Source organism: Salvelinus namaycush, chromosome 1, assembly GCF_016432855.1.
Source record: "Salvelinus namaycush isolate Seneca chromosome 1, SaNama_1.0, whole genome shotgun sequence".
Taxonomy (NCBI): Eukaryota; Metazoa; Chordata; class Actinopteri; order Salmoniformes; family Salmonidae; genus Salvelinus; species Salvelinus namaycush.
Genome location: NC_052307.1, coordinates 42,657,053 through 42,674,692, shown reverse-complemented (window position 1 = coordinate 42,674,692; position 17,640 = coordinate 42,657,053). Strand labels below are relative to the sequence as shown.

The 17,640-nt window shown below is 46.6% G+C and overlaps 1 protein-coding gene across 1 annotated transcript in view; it reads right to left on the bottom strand.

Annotated features, from left to right (window-relative positions):
- rasgrf2b (Ras protein-specific guanine nucleotide-releasing factor 2b) overlaps positions 1–17,640 on the bottom strand; it is a 247,634-nt gene that overhangs the window by 147,215 nt on the left and 82,779 nt on the right. The window contains exons 5-7 of the mRNA XM_038988743.1: positions 2,828–2,964; positions 2,237–2,353; positions 2,072–2,151 (exon numbers count right to left, since the gene is read on the bottom strand). Coding sequence (XP_038844671.1) covers positions 2,072–2,151; positions 2,237–2,353; positions 2,828–2,964 — 334 coding nt within the window. The remainder of the gene's footprint in view (positions 1–2,071; positions 2,152–2,236; positions 2,354–2,827; positions 2,965–17,640) is intronic.

Genomic DNA, 17,640 nt, shown 5'->3' with positions numbered 1-17,640 from the left:
TGTCACCAAGTTGGACCTGCGGAGTGCCTACAATTTGATCCACATCCGGGAGGGGGATGAATGGAAGATGGCCTTCAGGACGATGTCCGGTCACTACGACTACTTGGTGATGCCTTTTGGATTAGCCGGTGCTCCCTCAGTGTTCCAGGCATTCGTCAACGAGGTGTTCCGGGACATGCTTGGACGCCAGGTGGTCGTGTATATCGACGACATCCTGGTCTACTCGCCTACGTTGGAGAAGCACATTGCTTACGTCCGAGTAGTCCTGGAATGCCTCCTGGCCAACCACCTGTACGTTAAGGCGGAGAAGTGCCAATTCCATCAGGAGGAGATCTCCTTTTTGGGTTACCATATTGGCCCGCAAGGAGTCATGATGAATGGGAGGAATATGGATGTTGTCAGGTCATGGCCAGTCCCAACCACCATAAAAGGGTTACAATGGTTTTGGGGATTTGCCAACTTTTACCACCGATTCATGAAGAACTTTAGCTCGATCACCTCTCCTCTCACTTCAAGGGTGGTCCCCAGAAGTTGGGATGGAATTCTGCAGCTGATGAAGTCTTCCGCCTACTGAAGGCTCGTTTCACCTCCACCCCGTTGCTTAAATATCCAGATCCTACGCTGCCCTTCGTGGTGGAGGTGGACACTTCAGAAGTAGGTGTGGGGGCTGTCCTGTCCCAACGTCAAGGTAATCCATGTGCATATTACTCAAAAAAGCTGTCTCCAGCAGAAAGGGAACTATGATGTTGGCGATCGGAAGCTCCTGGAGGTGAAGTTGGCATTAGAGGAGTAGAGACACTGTCTGGAGGGCGCCCAGGCCCCATTTCTCATCCTCACCGACCATCGGAACCTGGAGTACATACTGAACCCACGCCAAGCCAGGCGGGCCCTTTTCTTCACCAGATTCGATTTCACGCTGACATATCGCCCAGGTTAAAAAAACATCAAAGCCGATGCCCTGTCTATGATTCGGGAGAGGTTCCTGTCTTGAGTGCATCCATAATCCTACCCTCTTGAGTCGTAGCCCCCATGCTCTGGGACATTCGCCAGGCCCTGGAGAGGGAACCCACACCTGCCACCTGTCGTCCTGAGCGCACCTACGTTCCCATGGGTATAAGGGATCGGCTATTGACCTGGGCACACACAGCTGTCGTTGCTAGACATCCAGGTATCACCCACACCATTCAGTCCAGCGCTGGAAAGTACTGGTGGCCCACCTTGGCGCAGGACGTCACTCGTTATGTCAACTCCTGCTCCATATGTGCCCAATCCAAATCCCCCCGGAACGCTCCAGCAGGGAACTCCTTCCCGTGCCTCAGATTCCCGGGTCTCATCTGTCCATTGACTTTGTCACTGATCTCCCCTCTTCTAATGGTTTTACCTCCATATTGGTGATAGTGGACAGATTCTCTAAATCATGTCGTTTCATCATGCCTCTCTCTTGTCTCCTACCGCTCTCCAGGTCGCTGAGGCACTGTTCCAGCAGGTCTTCCGGCACTGTGGCCCCAAATTCACATCAAGTGTATGGAAGGCTTTCATGGAGAAGCTAAGGGTCACAGTCAGCCTCACTTCCAGGTACCGGCCTCAGTCTAACAGGCAGGTGGAGAGGATGAACCAGGAGCTGGGGAGGTTCCTGAGGAGCCACTGCCAGGACCAGCAGGGGGCTGGGGCCTGATTCCTTCCTTAGGCTGAATACGCCCAGAATTCATTGCCACACTCCTCCACCGGGCTGACTCCCTTCCAGTGTGTTCTTAGAAACGTTTTTATAAAACTTAAACGAAATAAAAACTAGTAAAGTGGATCTGAAAACTAACTGCAACTAAACTGATTTTAAATAAAAACCTTCAAACTAATAGAAATAAAAACAAACATAAAAACACAAAACGATAATGTGTGGGTGTGGTTTGCATGGTGTATGTAACTGTTGTGTGTGTGTGTGTGTGTGTGTGTGTGTGTGTGTGTGTGTGTGTGTGTGTGTGTGTGTGTGTGTGTGTGTGCACGAGCGCACGAGTGCATGTGTGCATCTATGTGTGTGTGCATGCATTTTGGCGTGTGTGTAATGACAACTTACCCAATACCAGTGTAGGCCAGTTCGCTATCCGGGCTTTGAGACCTTGGTGGAATATCTCATGTAGAAACATGATGGTCTCACTGGATATAAAATGAATAAAAAACAGAATATCAAACATGTTTCTGTGTGTGCGTGTGTGTGTGTGTGTGCATGCATGTGTTGTACCTGTTGAGGAACACACTGCTGACATCATCGTGACTGATTGGAGGTTTCTTGGAGCTGGCGGCCATGCGGAGAGGTCTCAGGAAACAATTAACCAGGATAGACAGCTGGTGGACATACCTAGGGTTAGATCAACAAGGATCAGACTAACACTCTTAGAATAAAAAGGTGCTATCTAGAACCAAAAAGGGTTATTCGGTTGTACCCATAGGAGAAGCCATTCGAACAACCCCTTTTGGTTCCAGGTTTTGGGTTCCATGTAGAACCCTTTACACAGAGGAGTTCTACCTGGAACCAAATAGGGTTCTACTTTGAACCAAAAAGGGAATTCCTATGGGGACAGCCGCAGAACACTTTTGGAACCCTTTTTTCTAAGAGGTAGGATGCAGACCTTGCTCCAGCCCAGCAATATAACACCTGAATACACGACTTGTGGTCTAATCACACTATTAGTGTAATCAGGTGTGCTGGTGCTGGATTCGAATAAATAACAACAGTCAATCATTCAATTCATCAATCATTCATTCAATCAATTAACAAATCAGCCACTCAATCAATCAATCAGTCTCTGTGTGAGTGGTTTTAGGTACGTACTCTGTCTCAGCCTCCACCATGTTAAAGACGATCTGGTTCCTCTTCCTCATGCTCTCAGCATGAGGAGAACAGATGTAGTCCTGAACTATCAGCTTCCACTTCCTACGGCACAGCCAACCACGCATAAAGCTTTGCACCTGTACAGGGAGACAGACACACACAGGTTAGAAAATTGATTTTTTGGGGTAACATTTTATAAAATGTTTCCAACAATATAAACATATACAGACAAAAGATGGTTAAGAAGCACACAAACATCAATGACATCACACCTGCCCAGACCCACATGTTCCCACCGCATCAATCTCCAGTGCTTGTAAGACTATACCATATAACCTCAAATTGCGGTAATCTGTTTTTCTCTGTTGCCCACACCTTTTGTAACGTCCTGACCAGAGTTCTTATGTGTTTTGCTTGTTTAGTGTTGGTCAGGACGTGAGCTGGGTGGGAATTCTATGTTGTGTGTCTAGTTCGTCTGTTTCTGTGTTCAGCCTAATATGGTTCTCAATCAGAGACAGCTGTCAATCGTTGTCCCTGATTGAGAATCATATATAGGTGGCTTGTTTTGTGTTGGGGATTGTGGGTGGTTGTTTCCTGTCTCTGTGTTTGTATTCTGCATCAGATAGGACTGTTTCGGTTTGCCACATTTTGTTATTTTGTTCGTTGTAAGTGTTCACTGTTTTTTGTTGAATTAAACATGTTGAGCACTGGCTACGCTGCGTGTTGGTCCGATCCCTGTTTCACCCTCTCTTATAGTGAAGAGAGGGAAGGCTGCCGTTACAGAACCACCCACCAAACCCGGACCAAGCAGCGTAGCAACGGGCAGCAACGGCAGCAGCAGCAGCAGCGGGACCAGGAGAAATGGACTTGGGAGGACGTATTGGACGGAAAGGGTTGCTACACATGGGAGGAGATCCTGGCTGGTAAGGATCGCCTTCCATGGGAACAGGTGGAGGCAGCTAGGAGAGCGAAAACAGCTGAGAAGGGGAACCGGTGTTATGAGGGAACACGGCTGGCCAGGAAGCCAGAGAAGAAATCCCAAAAATTTCTTGGGGGGAGGCTAAAGGGTAGTGTGGCGAAGTCAGGTAGGAGACCTGCGCCCACTTCCCATGCTTACCGTGGAGAGCGGGAGTACGGGCAGACACCGTGTTATGCGGAAGAGCGCACGGTGTCTCCTGTACGTGTGCATAGCCCGGGGCGGGTTAGTCCACCTCCCCGCACTGGCCGGGCTAAATTGAGCATTGAGCCAAGTGCCATGAAGCCGGCTCAACATATCTGGCCTCCAGTACGTCTCCTCGGGCCGGTGTACATGGCACCAGCCTTACGCATGGTGTCCCCGGTTCGCCAACACAGCCCAGTGCGGGTTATTCCACCTCCCCGCACTGGACGGGCTACGGGGAGCATTCAACCAGGTAAGGTTGGGCAGGCTCGGTGCTCAAGGGAGCCAGTACGCCTGCACGGTCCGGTATATCCGGCGCCACCTTCCCGCCCCAGCCCAGTACCACCAGTGCCTACACCACGCACCAGGCTTCCTGTGCGTCTCCAGAGCCCTGTTCCTCCTCTACGCACTCTCCCTGTGGTGCGTGTCTCCAGCCCAGTACCACCAGTTCCGGCACCACGCACCAAGCCTCCTGTGAGTCTCCAGAGCCCTGTACGCACTGTTCCTTCTCCCCGCACTCGCGCTGAGGGGCGTGCCCTCAGTCCGGTACCACCAGTTCCGGCACCACGCACCAGGCCTATAGTGCGCTTTGAGAAACCAGTGTGCCCTGTTCCTGCTCCCCGCACTAGCCTTGAGGTGCGTGTCTCCAGTCCGGTGCCACCAGTTCCGGCACCACGCACCAGGCCTACTGTGCGCCTCAGCAGGTCAGAGTCGGCCGTCTGCCCAACCCCGCCTGCACTGCTCGTCTGCCCAACCCCGCCTGCACTGCTCGTCTGCTCAACGCCGTCTGCACTGCTCGTCTGCCCAACGCCGTCTGAGCTGCCTGCCTGCCCAGCGCCGTCTGAGCCATCCGTCTGCCCAGCGCCGTCTGAGCCATCCGTCTGCCCAGTGCCGTCTGAGCCATCCGTCTGCCCAGCGCCATCTGAGCCATCCGTCTGCCCAGCGCCATCTGAGCCATCCGTCTGCCCAGCGCCATCTGAGCCATCCGTCTGCCCAGCGCCATCTGAGCCGTCCGTCTGTCCCGAGCCATTAGAGCCGCCCGTCTGTCCCGAGCCGTCAGAGCCGTTCGTCAGTCAGGAGCCGCTAGAGCCGTCCGTCAGTCAGGAGCCGCCAGAGCCGCCAGCCGGTCAGGGGTCGCCAGAGCTGCCAGCCAGTCAGGAGCTGCCAGAGCCGCCAGCCAGTCAGGAGCTGCCAGAGCCGCCAGCCAGTCATGAGCTGCCAGAGCCGCCAGCCAGTCATGAGCCGCCAGCCAGTCATGAGCCGCCAGCCAGTCATGAGCCGCCCTTCAGTCATGAGCTGCCTTCCAGTCATGAGCTGCCTTCCAGTCATGAGCTGCCCTTCAGTCATGAGCTGCCCTCCAGTCATGAGCTGCCCTCCAGTCATGAGCTGCCCTCCAGTCATGAGCTGCCCTCCAGTCATGAGCTGCCCTTCAGTCATGAGCTGCCCTTCAGTCATGAGCTGCCTTCCAGTCATGAGCTGCCTTCCAGTCATGAGCTGCCTTCCAGTCATGAGCTGCCTTCCAGTCATGAGCTGCATCTAGTCCAGAGCAACCATTCAGTCCAGAGCTGCCTCTCTTTCCGGAGCTGTCCTTCAGTCCTGAGCTGCCCCTCTGTCCTGAGCTGCCTCTCTGTCCGGAGTTGCCTCTCTGTCCTGAGCTACCGCTCTGTCCTGAGCTACCTCTCTGTCCTGAGCTACCTCCTAAATCATGTGGGGGCCTTGGGGAGGATTCTTAGGCCAAGGTCGTGGGCGAAGGTCGCCACTCAAAGGACGCTAAGGAGGGGGACAAAGACAGTGGTGGAGTGGTGTCCTCATCCACCGCCGGAGCCGCCACCGCGGACAGATACCCACCCAGACCCTCCCCTTGAGTTTTAGGGGTGCGTTCGGAGTCCGCACCTCAGGGGTGGGGGGGGTACTGTAACGTCCTGACCAGAGTTCTTATGTGTTTTGCTTGTTTAGTGTTGGTCAGGACGTGAGCTGGGTGGGAATTCTATGTTGTGTGTCTAGTTCGTCTGTTTCTGTGTTCAGCCTAATATGGTTCTCAATCAGAGACAGCTGTCAATCGTTGTCCCTGATTGAGAATCATATATAGGTGGCTTGTTTTGTGTTGGGGATTGTGGGTGGTTGTTTCCTGTCTCTGTGTTTGTATTCTGCACCAGATAGGACTGTTTCGGTTTGCCACATTTTGTTATTTTGTTCGTTGTAAGTGTTCACTGTTTTTTGTTGAATTAAACATGTTGAGCACTGGCTACGCTGCGTGTTGGTCCGATCCCTGTTTCACCCTCTCTTATAGTGAAGAGAGGGAAGGCTGCCGTTACACCTTTTCAATATTTAAATAGTAATGCATTTGATTCTTCCACTGTCTCAACGATGGAGGATCATTTGATTTCCAGTTTTTAAGTAAACTTTTCTTTTTTTATGATTGACGAGAAAAGTACGGTTTCTCACCGCACCCTCATATTTCATGTCTTGAAATATGCAGATAGACAGATTAAAAGTAAATTTACATTGTAATAATTCTGACAGCCAACTTTCTAACTCCGCCCATAACTTTTCCGACTTTATAGCACACCCAGAAGGCATGAATTATTGATTCATTGTTAATTTTACACTTAAGACATGTAGAATTTGTGAATTTTGTCTCTTGTATAATAAATTCTATATTTTTGTTTATACTGGATTAAGAATACATTTTTGCTAACTGTAATTTCGTTAGTTATGTTGCAACACTCCCTTCATCTTGTGCCAATATCAGTTATTTTTAAGTCTTGGTTCCAATAGTTTTTTTCTAAGAAATGATCAGTTGGTGTCATGTTCTGACCTTAGTTCTTTTGTATTTTCTTTGTTTTAGTATGTTCAGGGCGTGAGTTGGGTGGGATATCTATGTTTTGTGTTTCTATGTTGGGTTTTTCGTTTGGCCTGATATGGTTCTCAATCAGAGGCAGGTGTTAGTCATTGTCTCTGATTGGGAACCATATTTAGGTAGCCTGTTTTCTGTTGTGTTTTGTGGGTGGTTGTCTTCCGTGTCAGTGTTTGTTCACGTTACGGGACTGTTTCGGTTTTCCTTATCTATGCACTTTGTTATTTTTGTATTGTTGTCGTGTTCAGTATTATTAAATAATATGGACACTTACCACGCTGCGCATTGGTCTGACATTTCTTACTCCTCGTCAGATGAGGAGGACGAATTCCGTTACAGTTGGATAGGCTCTCTGCAAGATTTTCTATATATTACCTATCATATGAATATCCTGATATTAAACTTTTAAAGTTGCATGTATTTGAAAATGTCTACATTGGTCAGTCCAAAATGGCTTTTTAATTCTATCATGGAAATAATTGTATTTCCTATTACCATGTCATGTATGCCTTTAGTTTTCCATATGGGCCTATTTATCAGTGAATTCTGAAATGCTATCCAAGAATTTTTCCATAGGGGTGTGTTTTTAGGGAGTGATATTGGTTCTTGCAGTTCGTTTCATTTTCTTCCAAATTGTTATACTGTTGTAAAGAACAGAAGTTGTTAATGTTCTTCGCTTTAGTCTTTGGAAATAGACACGTGAAAAGATTTTGGGGATCTGTATGCGCATCTTTCATATGTACCCATTGTTCCTCTTTAGTGCATTTAACAATATGTCGTAAGTAAAAGCCTCTGGTGGAGAATTTTACAATTCCAGGTCTGGAAGGTTAAAACCACCGATTTAGGGAGATGTAAAACTTTCCATTTTATTCTATGAGTTGTATTTGCCCATATAAAGCCTGATATGACCGAGTATTATATTTAAAAGAAAGAATGTGTTCGGGGGGGGGGGTATTACGGAAAATAAATATAGAAACTTTGAGAGATTAGAAAAAAAATTGAATAGCGTTGTTATTCGTTTTGTACGGGCTGCAAGGTGTTTACCAGGTTTATTTGGTAAAATAGTATGCTTTATTTGAGTTGAACCTGTAGTTGTTGGCTCTCTTCAAAAGATCATATTCCTGCTTAAATTCAGAATTGTATTTTCTTCTTTACCGTATAAAGATTTTTTTTATGGGCCTTTCTAAAATAGTAATTAATTTATATTTTTCTTAAATTTAAATTTCTAACGCAGATTGAACTTTTTCCGAGTATGAGATTATCAGTCCCCTAATGTACTCCTTAAAAGCAACCAAATTATGTTGGAGTTCTGCTGTTCTCTGTCCTATATCATGCTGAATGCTCCACGCTGCTGCAGTGGAGCAGCAGCAGCGCTTCCGGCGCCGACCAAGATGGCCGCCTCGCTTCGCGTTCCTTGGAAAATATGCAGTATTTTGTTTTTTTATGTGTTATTCCTTACATTGGTACCCCAGGTAATCTTAGGTTTCATTACATACAGTCGGGAGGAACTACTGAATATAAGAGCAACGTCAACTCACCATCGTTCCAACCAGGAATATGACTTTCCCGAAACGGATCCAGTGTTTTGCCTTCCACCCAATACAACGGATCTGATCCCAGCCGGCGACCCTATGCGACGCCGTAAAAGGGGCAAACGTAGCGGTCTCCTGGTCAGGCTTCGGAGACGGGCACATCGCGCTCCACTCCCTAGCATACTACTCGCCAATGTCCAGTCTCTTGACATAAAGGTGGATGAAATCCGAGCACGGGTAACATTCCAGAGGGACATCAGAGATTGTAACGTTCTCTGCTTCACGGAAACATGGCTAACTCAAGAGACGCTAACGGAGTCGGTGCAGCCAGCTGGTTTCTTCACGCATCGCGCCGACAGAAACATACATCTTTCTGGTAAGAAGAGGGGCGGGGGGGTATGCCTTATGATTAACGAGACGTGGTGTGATCATAACAACATACAGGAACTCAAGTCATTCTGTTCACCTGATCTAGAACTCCTCACAATCAAATGTCGACCGCATTATCTACCAAGGGAATTCTCTTCGATTATAACCACAGCCGTATATATCCCCCCCCCAAGCAGACACAACGATGGCCCTGAACGAACTTTATCTGACTCTTTGTAAACTGGAAACCACACCCTGAGGCTGCATTCATCGTAGCTGGGGATTTTAACAAGGCCAATCTGAAAACAAAACTCCCTAAATTCTATCAGCATATCGATTGTGCTACCAGGGCTGGTAAAACCTTGGATCATTGTTACACTAATTTCCGCGACGCATATAAGGCCCTCCCCCGCCATCCTTTCGGAAAAGCTGACCACGACTCCATTTTGTTGCTTCCAGCCTACAAACAGAAACTAAAACAACAAGCTCCCTCGCTCAGGTCTGTTCAACGCTGGTCCGACCAATCTGATTCCACGCTTCAAGACTGCTTCGATCACGCGGATTGGAATATGTTCCGCATTGCGTCCAACAACAACATTGACGAATATGCTGATTCGGTGAGCGAGTTCATTAGAAAGTGCATTGACGATGTCGTACCCACAGCAACGATTAAAACATTCCCAAACCAGAAACCGTGGATTGACGGCAGCATTCGCGTGAAACTGAAAGCGCGAACCACTGCTTTTAACCAGAGCAAGGTGACCGGAAACATGACCGAATACAAACAGTGTAGCTATTCTCTCCGCAAGGCAATCAAACTAGCTAAGTCCCAGTACAGAGACAAAATTGAGTCGCAATTCAACAGCTCAGACACAAGAGGTATGTGGCAGGGTCTACAGTCAATCACGGATTACAAAAAGAAAACCAGCCCCGTCGCGGACCAGGATGTCTTGCTCCCAGACAGGCTTAATAACTTTTTTGCTCGCTTTGAGGACAATACAGTGCCACTGACACGGCCCGCTACCAAAACCTGCGGGCTCTCCTTCACTGCAGCCGAGGTGAGTAAAACATTTAAACGTGTTAACCCTCGCAAGGCTGCATGCCCAGACGGCATTCCCAGCCGCGTCCTCAGAGCATGCGCAGACCAGCTGGCTGGTGTGTTTACGGACATATTCAATCAATCCTTATCCCAGTCTGCTGTTCCCACATGCTTCAAGAGGGCAACCATTGTTCCTGTTCCCAAGAAAGCTAAGGTAACTGAGCTAAACGACTACCGCCCCGTAGCACTCACTTCCGTCATCATGAAGTGCTTTGAGAGACTAGTCAAGGACCATATCACCTCCACCCTACCGGACACCCTAGACCCACTCCAATTTGCTTACCGACCCAATAGGTCCACAGACGACGCAATCGCAACCACACTGCACACTGCCCTAACCCATCTGGACAAGAGGAATACCTATGTGAGAATGCTGTTCATCGACTACAGCTCAGCATTTAACACCATAGTACCCTCCAAACTCGTCATCAAGCTCGAGACCCTGGGTCTCGACCCCGCCCTGTGCAACTGGGTCCTGGACTTCCTGACGGGCCGCCCCCAGGTGGTGAGGGTAGGTAACAACATCTCCACCCCGCTGATCCTCAACACTGGGGCCCCACAAGGGTGCGTTCTGAGCCCTCTCCTGTACTCCCTGTTCACCCACGACTGCGTGGCCATGCACGCCTCCAACTCAATCATCAATTTTGCGGATGACACTACAGTGGTAGGCTTGATTACCAACACCGACGAGACGGCCTACAGGGAGGAGGTGAGGGCCCTCGGAGTGTGGTGTCAGGAAAATAACCTCACACTCAACGTCAACAAAACAAAGGAGATGATTGTGGACTTCAGGAAACAGCAGAGGGAGCACCCCCCTATCCACATCGACGGGTCAGTAGTGGAGAAGGTGGAAAGTTTTAAGTTCCTCGGTGTACACATCACGGACAAACTGAATTGGTCCACCCACACAGACAGCGTTGTGAAGAAGGCGCAGCAGCGCCTCTTCAACCTCAGGAGGCTGAAGAAATTCGGCTTGTCACCAAAAGCACTCACAAACTTCTACAGATGCACAATCGAGAGCATCCTGTCGGGCTGTATCACCGCCTGGTACGGCAACTGCTCCGCCCACAACCGTAAGGCTCTCCAGAGGGTAGTGAGGTCTGCACAATGCATCACCGGGGGCAAACTACCTGCCCTCCAGGACACCTACACCACCCGATGTCACAGGAAGGCCATAAAGATCATCAAGGACAACAACCACCCAAGCCACTGCCTGTTCACCCCGCTATCATCCAGAAGGCGAGGTCAGTACAGGTGCATCAAAGCAGGGACCGAGAGACTGAAAAACAGCTTCTATCTCAAGGCCATCAGACTGTTAAACAGCCACCACTAACATTTAGCGGCCGCTGCCAACATACTGACTCAACTCCAGCCACTTTAATAATGGGAATTGATGGAAATTATGTAAAAATGTACCACTAGCCACTTTAAACAATGCCACTTAATATAATGTTTACATACCCTACATTACTCATCTCATATGTATATGTATATACTGTACTCTATATCATCTACTGCATCTTGCCATCTTTATGTAATACATGTATCACTAGCCACTTTAAACTATGCCACTTTATGTTTACATACCCTACATTACTCATCTCATATGCATATACTGTACTCTATACCATCTACTGCATCTTGCCTATGCCGTTCTGTACCATCACTCATTCATATATCTTTATGTACATATTCTTTATCCCTTTACACTTGTGTGTATAAGGTAGTAGTTGTGGAATTGTTAGGTTAGATTACTTGTTGGTTATTACTGCATTGTCGGAACTAGAAGCACAAGCATTTCGCTACACTCGCATTAACATCTGCTAACCATGTGTATGTGACAAATAACATTTGATTTGATTTGATTTGATTTGAATTACAACAACATAAAATGCACTTAGTGACAGAACATTGACAAAGAACAGAGCACATTTTCAAGAACCGAAATGTATTTAATACATCATCTAAAAAGTAAATACCTTTACCAGAACAAATGTCAACATTTATTTTATTTATTTTATTTTTATTTCACCTTTATTTAACCAGGTAGGCTAGTTGAGAACAAGTTCTCATTTGCAACTGCGACCTGGCCAAGATAAAGCAAAGCAGTACGACACATACAACAACACAGAGTTACACATGGAATAAACAAACATAGTAGGAAAATCTATATACAGCATGTGCAAATGAGGTAGGATAAGAGAGAAAAGAGAGATAAGGCAATAAATAGGCCATGGTGGCGAAGGAACTACAATATAGCAATTAAACACTGGAATGGTAGGATGTGCATAAGATGAATGTGCAAGTAGAGATACTGGGGTGCAAAGGAGCAAGATAAAAAAATAAATACAGTATGGGGATGAGGTATATTGGATGGGCAACTTACAGATGAGCTATGTACAGGTGCAGTGATCTGTGAGCTGCTCTGACAACTGGTGCTTAAAGCTAGTGAGGGAGGTAAGAGTCTCCAGCTTCAGAGATTTTTGCAGTTCGTTTCAGTCATTGGCAGCAGAGAATTGGAAGGAGAGGCGGCCAAAGGAAGAATTGGCTCTGGGGGTGACCAGTGAGATATCCCTGCTGGAGTGCGTGCTACGGGTGGGTGCTGCTATGGTGACCAGTGAGCTGAGATAAGGCGGGGACTTTACCTAGCAGAGACTTGTAGATGACCTGGAGCCAGTGGGTTTGGCGACGAGTATGAAACGAGGGCCAGCCAACGAGAGCATACAGGTCGCAGTGGTGGGTAGTATATGGGGCTTTAGTGACAAAACGGATGGCACTGTGATAGACTGCATCCAACTTGCTGAGTAGAGTGTTGGAGGCTATTTTATAAATGACACCGCCGATGTCGAGGATCGGTAGGATGGTCAGTTTTACAAGGGTATGTTTGGCAGCATGAGTGAAGGATGCTTTGTTGCGAAATAGGAAGCCAATTCTAGATTTAATTTTGGATTGGACATGTTTAATGTGAGTCTGGAAGGAGAGTTTACAGTCTAACCAGACACCTAGGTATTTGTAGTTGTCCACATATTCTAAGTTAGAACCGTCCAAAGAAGTGATGCTGGACGGGCGGGCAGGTGCGGGCAGCGATCGGTTGAAGAGCATGCATTTAGTTTTACTTGCATTTAAGAGTAGTTGGAGGCCACGGAAGGAGAGTTGTATGGCATTGAAGCTCATCTGGAGGTTAGTTAAAACTTCTTTGTAATAGGGGGCAGCATTTTCACTATTGGATGATTTGCGTGCCCATAGTGAACTGCCTCCTACTCTGTCCCAGATGCTAATATATGCATATTATTATTACTATTGGATATAAAACACTCTGAAGTTTCTAAAACTGTTTGAATGATGTCTGTGAGTATAACAGAACTCATATGGCAGGCAAAAACCTGAGAAAAAATCCAAACAGGAAGTGAGAATTCTGAGACTGGTCAATGTTCAACTCATTGCCTATTCAATTCTCTGTAAGATATGGATCAGTTTCCACTTCCTACGCCTTCCACTAGATGTCAACAGTCTGTAGAATGTGGAATGAAGCCTCTGGTGTGATGTGGGGCCGGATGGGAGGTGTTTCAGTCATTGGTCTGGCAGAATGCCAGTTCCTGGTCACGCGCGTTCCAAACAATATCGTCTTGCTTTCCATAACTTCTAGAGACACAAAGGAATTCTCCAGGTGGAATGTTATTGGATAGTTATGATAACAACATCCTGAAGATTGATTCTCTACTTAGTTTGACCAGTTTATTCGACCTGTTATATAACTTTTTGAAGTTTTCATCATGAAGATCGTCAAAGGTAAGGGAATATTTATGATGTAATTTCGTATTTCTGTTGACTCCAACATGGCGGAGAAATGTTGTTATTTTGAGCGCCGTCTCAGATTATTGCATGGTGTGCTTTTTACGTCAAGTTTTTTTTAAATCTGACACAGCGGTTGTATTAAGAACAAGTGTATCTTTAATTATATGTAAAACATGTATCTTTCATCAAAGTTTATGATGAGTATTTCTGTTATTTGACGTGGCTCTTTGCAATTTCTCCGGATATTTTGGAGGCATTTCTGAACATGGCGCCAATGTAAACCGAGATTTGTGGATATAAATATGCACATTATCGAACAAAACATAAATGTATTGTGTAACATGATGTCCTATGAGTGTCATGTGATGAAGATCATCAAAGGTTAGTGATTCATTTTATCTCTATTTCTGCTTTTTGTGACTACTATCTTTTGCTGGGAAAATGGCTGTGTTTTTCTGTGGCTATGTACTGAGCTAACATAATCGTTTGGTGTGCTTTCGCCGTAAATCCTTTTTGAAATCAGACATGTTGGCTGGATTCACAACATGTGTAGCTTTAATTTGGTGTCTTTCATGAGTGATTTCATGAAAGATTGATTTTTATAGTAATATATTTGAATTTGGGTCGCTACATTTTCTCTGGCTTTTGGCCAAGTGGGACGCTACCTTCCCACATATCCCAGAGAAGTGTCCAAAGAAGGGCCAGAGGTATACAGAATGGTGTCATCTGCGAAGAGGTGGATCAAAGAAAGAGCGACATCATTGATGTATACAGAGAAGAGAGTCGGCCTGAGAATTGAACCCTGTGGCACCCCCATAGAGACTGCCAGAGGTCCGGACAACAGGCCTTCCGATTTTACCTACTGAACTCTATCGGAGAAGTAGTTGGTGAACCAGGCGAGGCAATCATTTGAGAAACCAAGGCTATTGAGTCTGCCAATAAGAATGTTGTGATTGACAGAGTCGAAAGCCTTAGCCAGGTCGATGAATACGGCTAAACAGTGATGTCTCTTATCGATGGCGGTTATGATATCGTTTAGGACCTTGAGCGTGGCAGATTGCATAGCGGTGAAGGTGCGGTGAGATTCAAAATGGTTGGTAATCTGTTTGTTAACTTGGCTTTCAAACACATTAGAAAGGCAGGGTAGAATAGATATACAGTGGGGAGAAGAAGTATTTGATACACTGCCGATTTTGCAGGTTTTCCTACTTACAAAGCATGTAGAGGTCTGTAATTTTTATCATAGGTACACTTCAACTGTGAGAGACGGAATCTAAAACAAAAATCCAGAAAATCACATTGTATGATTTTTAAGTAATTAATTAGCATTTTATTGCATGACATAAGTATTTCATACATCAGAAAAGCAGAACTTAATATTTGGTACAGAAACCTTTGTTTGCAATTACAGAGATCATACGTTTCCTGTAGTTCTTGACCAGGTTTGCACACACTGCAACAAGGATTTTGGCCCACTCCTCTCAAGGTCCTGGAGTGGCCTCGCCAGTCTCCAGACCTGAACCCAATAGAAAATCTTTGGAGGGAGCTGAAAGTCCGTATTGCCCAGCGACAGCCCCGAAACCTGAAGGATCTGGAGAAGGTCTGTATGGAGGAGTGGGCCAAAATCCCTGTTGCAGTGTGTGCAAACCTGGTCAAGAACTACAGGAAACGTATGATCTCTGTAATTGCAAACAAAGGTTTCTGTACCAAATATTAAGTTCTGCTTTTCTGATGTATCAAATACTTATGTTTTTGAGAATGACACAAATATTAATTTTCACAAAGTCTGCTGCCTCAGTTTGTATGATGGCAATTTGCATAGACTCCAGAATGTTATGAAGAGTGATCAGATGAATTGCAATTAATTGCAAAGTCCCTCTTTGCCATGCAAATGAACTGAATTCCCCAAAAACATTTCAAACTGCAGTTCAGCCCTGCCACAATAGGTCCAGCTGACATCATGTCAGTGATTCTCTCGTTAACACAGGTGTGAGTGTTGACGAGGACAAGGCTGGAGATCACTCTGTCATGCTGATTGAGTTCGAATAACAGACGTGAAGCTTCAAAAGGAGGGTGGTGCATGGAATCATTGTTCTTCCTCTGTCAATCATGGTTACCTGCAAGGAAACACGTGCCGTCATCATTGCTTTGCACAAAAAGGGCTTCACAGGCAAGGATATTGCTGCCAGCAAAGATTGCACCTAAATCAACCATTTATCGGATCATCAAGAACTTCAAGGAGAGCGGTTAAATTGTTGTGAAGAAGGCTTCAGGGCACCCAAGAAAGTCCAGCAAGCGCCAGGACTGTCTCCTAAAGTTGATTCAGCTGCGGGATCGGGGCACCACCAGTACAGAGCTAGCTCAGGAATGGCAGCAGGTGTGAGTGCATCTGCACGCACAGTGAGGCAAAGACTTTTGGAGGATGGCCTGGTGTCAAGAAGGGCAGCAAAGAAGCCACTTCTCTCCAGGAAAAACATCAGGGACAGACTGATACTCTGCAAAAGGTACAAAAGGTTTTCTATGATGAATCCCCTTTCCGATTGTTTGGGGCATCCGGAAAAAAGCTTGTCCGGAGAAGACTAGGTGAGCGCTACATCAGTCCTGTGTCATGCCAACAGAGAAGCATCCTGAAACCATTCATGTGTGGGGTTGCTTCTCAGCCAAGGGAGTGGGCTCACTCACAATTTTGCCTAAGAACACAGCCATGAATAAAGAATGGTACCAACACATCCTCCAAGAGCAACTTTTCCCAACCATCCAGGAACAGTTTGGTGACGCACAATGCCTTTTCCAGCATGATGGAGCACCTTGCCATAAGGAAAAAGTGATAACTAAGTGGCTCGGGGAACAAAACATCGATATTTTGGGTCAATGGTCAGGAAACTCCCCAGACCTTAATCCCATTGAGAACTTGTGGTCAATTTTCAAGAGGCGGGTGGACAAACAAAAACCCACAAATTCTGACAAACTCCAAGCATTACTTATGCAAGAATGGGCTGCCATCAGTCAGGATGTGGCCCAGAAGTTAATTGACAGCATGCCAGGGCGGATTGCAGAGGTCTTGAAAAAGAAGGGTCAACACTGCAAATATTGACTCTTTGCATCAACTTCATGTATTTGTCAATAAAATCATTTGACACTTATGAAATGCTTGTAATTATACTTCAGTATTCCATAGTAACATCCCACAAAAATATCTAAAGACACTGAAGCAGCAAACTTTGTGAAAATTAATATTTGTGTCATTCTCAAAACTTTTGGCCACGACTGTATATAAGTTCCCACAGTTGACAGTGTATGTCAGAGCAAAAACCAAGCCATGAGGTCGAAGGAATTGTCCGTAGAGCTCCAAGACAGGAAGGGAAACAAAACATGTCTGCATCATTGAAGGTCCCCAAGAACACAGTGGCCTCCATCATTCTTAAATGGAAGAAGTTCGGATCCACCAAGACTCTTCCTAGAGCTGGCCATCCGGACAAACTTAGCAATCGGGGGAGAAGGGCCTTGGTCAGGGAGGTGACCAAGAGACCGATGGTCACTCTGACAGAGCTCCAGAGTTCCTCTGTGGAGATGGGAGAACCTTCCAGAAGAACGACCATCTCTGTAGCACTTTACCAATCAGGCCTTTATGGTAGAGTGGCCAGATGGAAGCCACTCCTCAGTGAAAGGCACATGACAACCGGCTTGGAGTTTGCCAAAAGGCACCTAAAGGACTCTCAGACATGAGAAACAAGCTTCTCTGGTCTGATGAAACCAAGATGGATCTCTTTGGCCTGAATGCCATCACGTCACACAACCTCACACCATCCCTACAATGAAGCATGGTGGTGGCAGCATCATGCTGTGTGTATGTTTTTCATCGGCAGGGACTGGGAGACTAGTCAGGATTGCGGGAAAGATGAACGAAGCAAAGTACAGAGAGATCCCTGATGAAAACAGAGTGCTCAGGACCTCAGACTGGGGCAACGATTCACCTTCCAACAGGACAACGACCCTAAACAC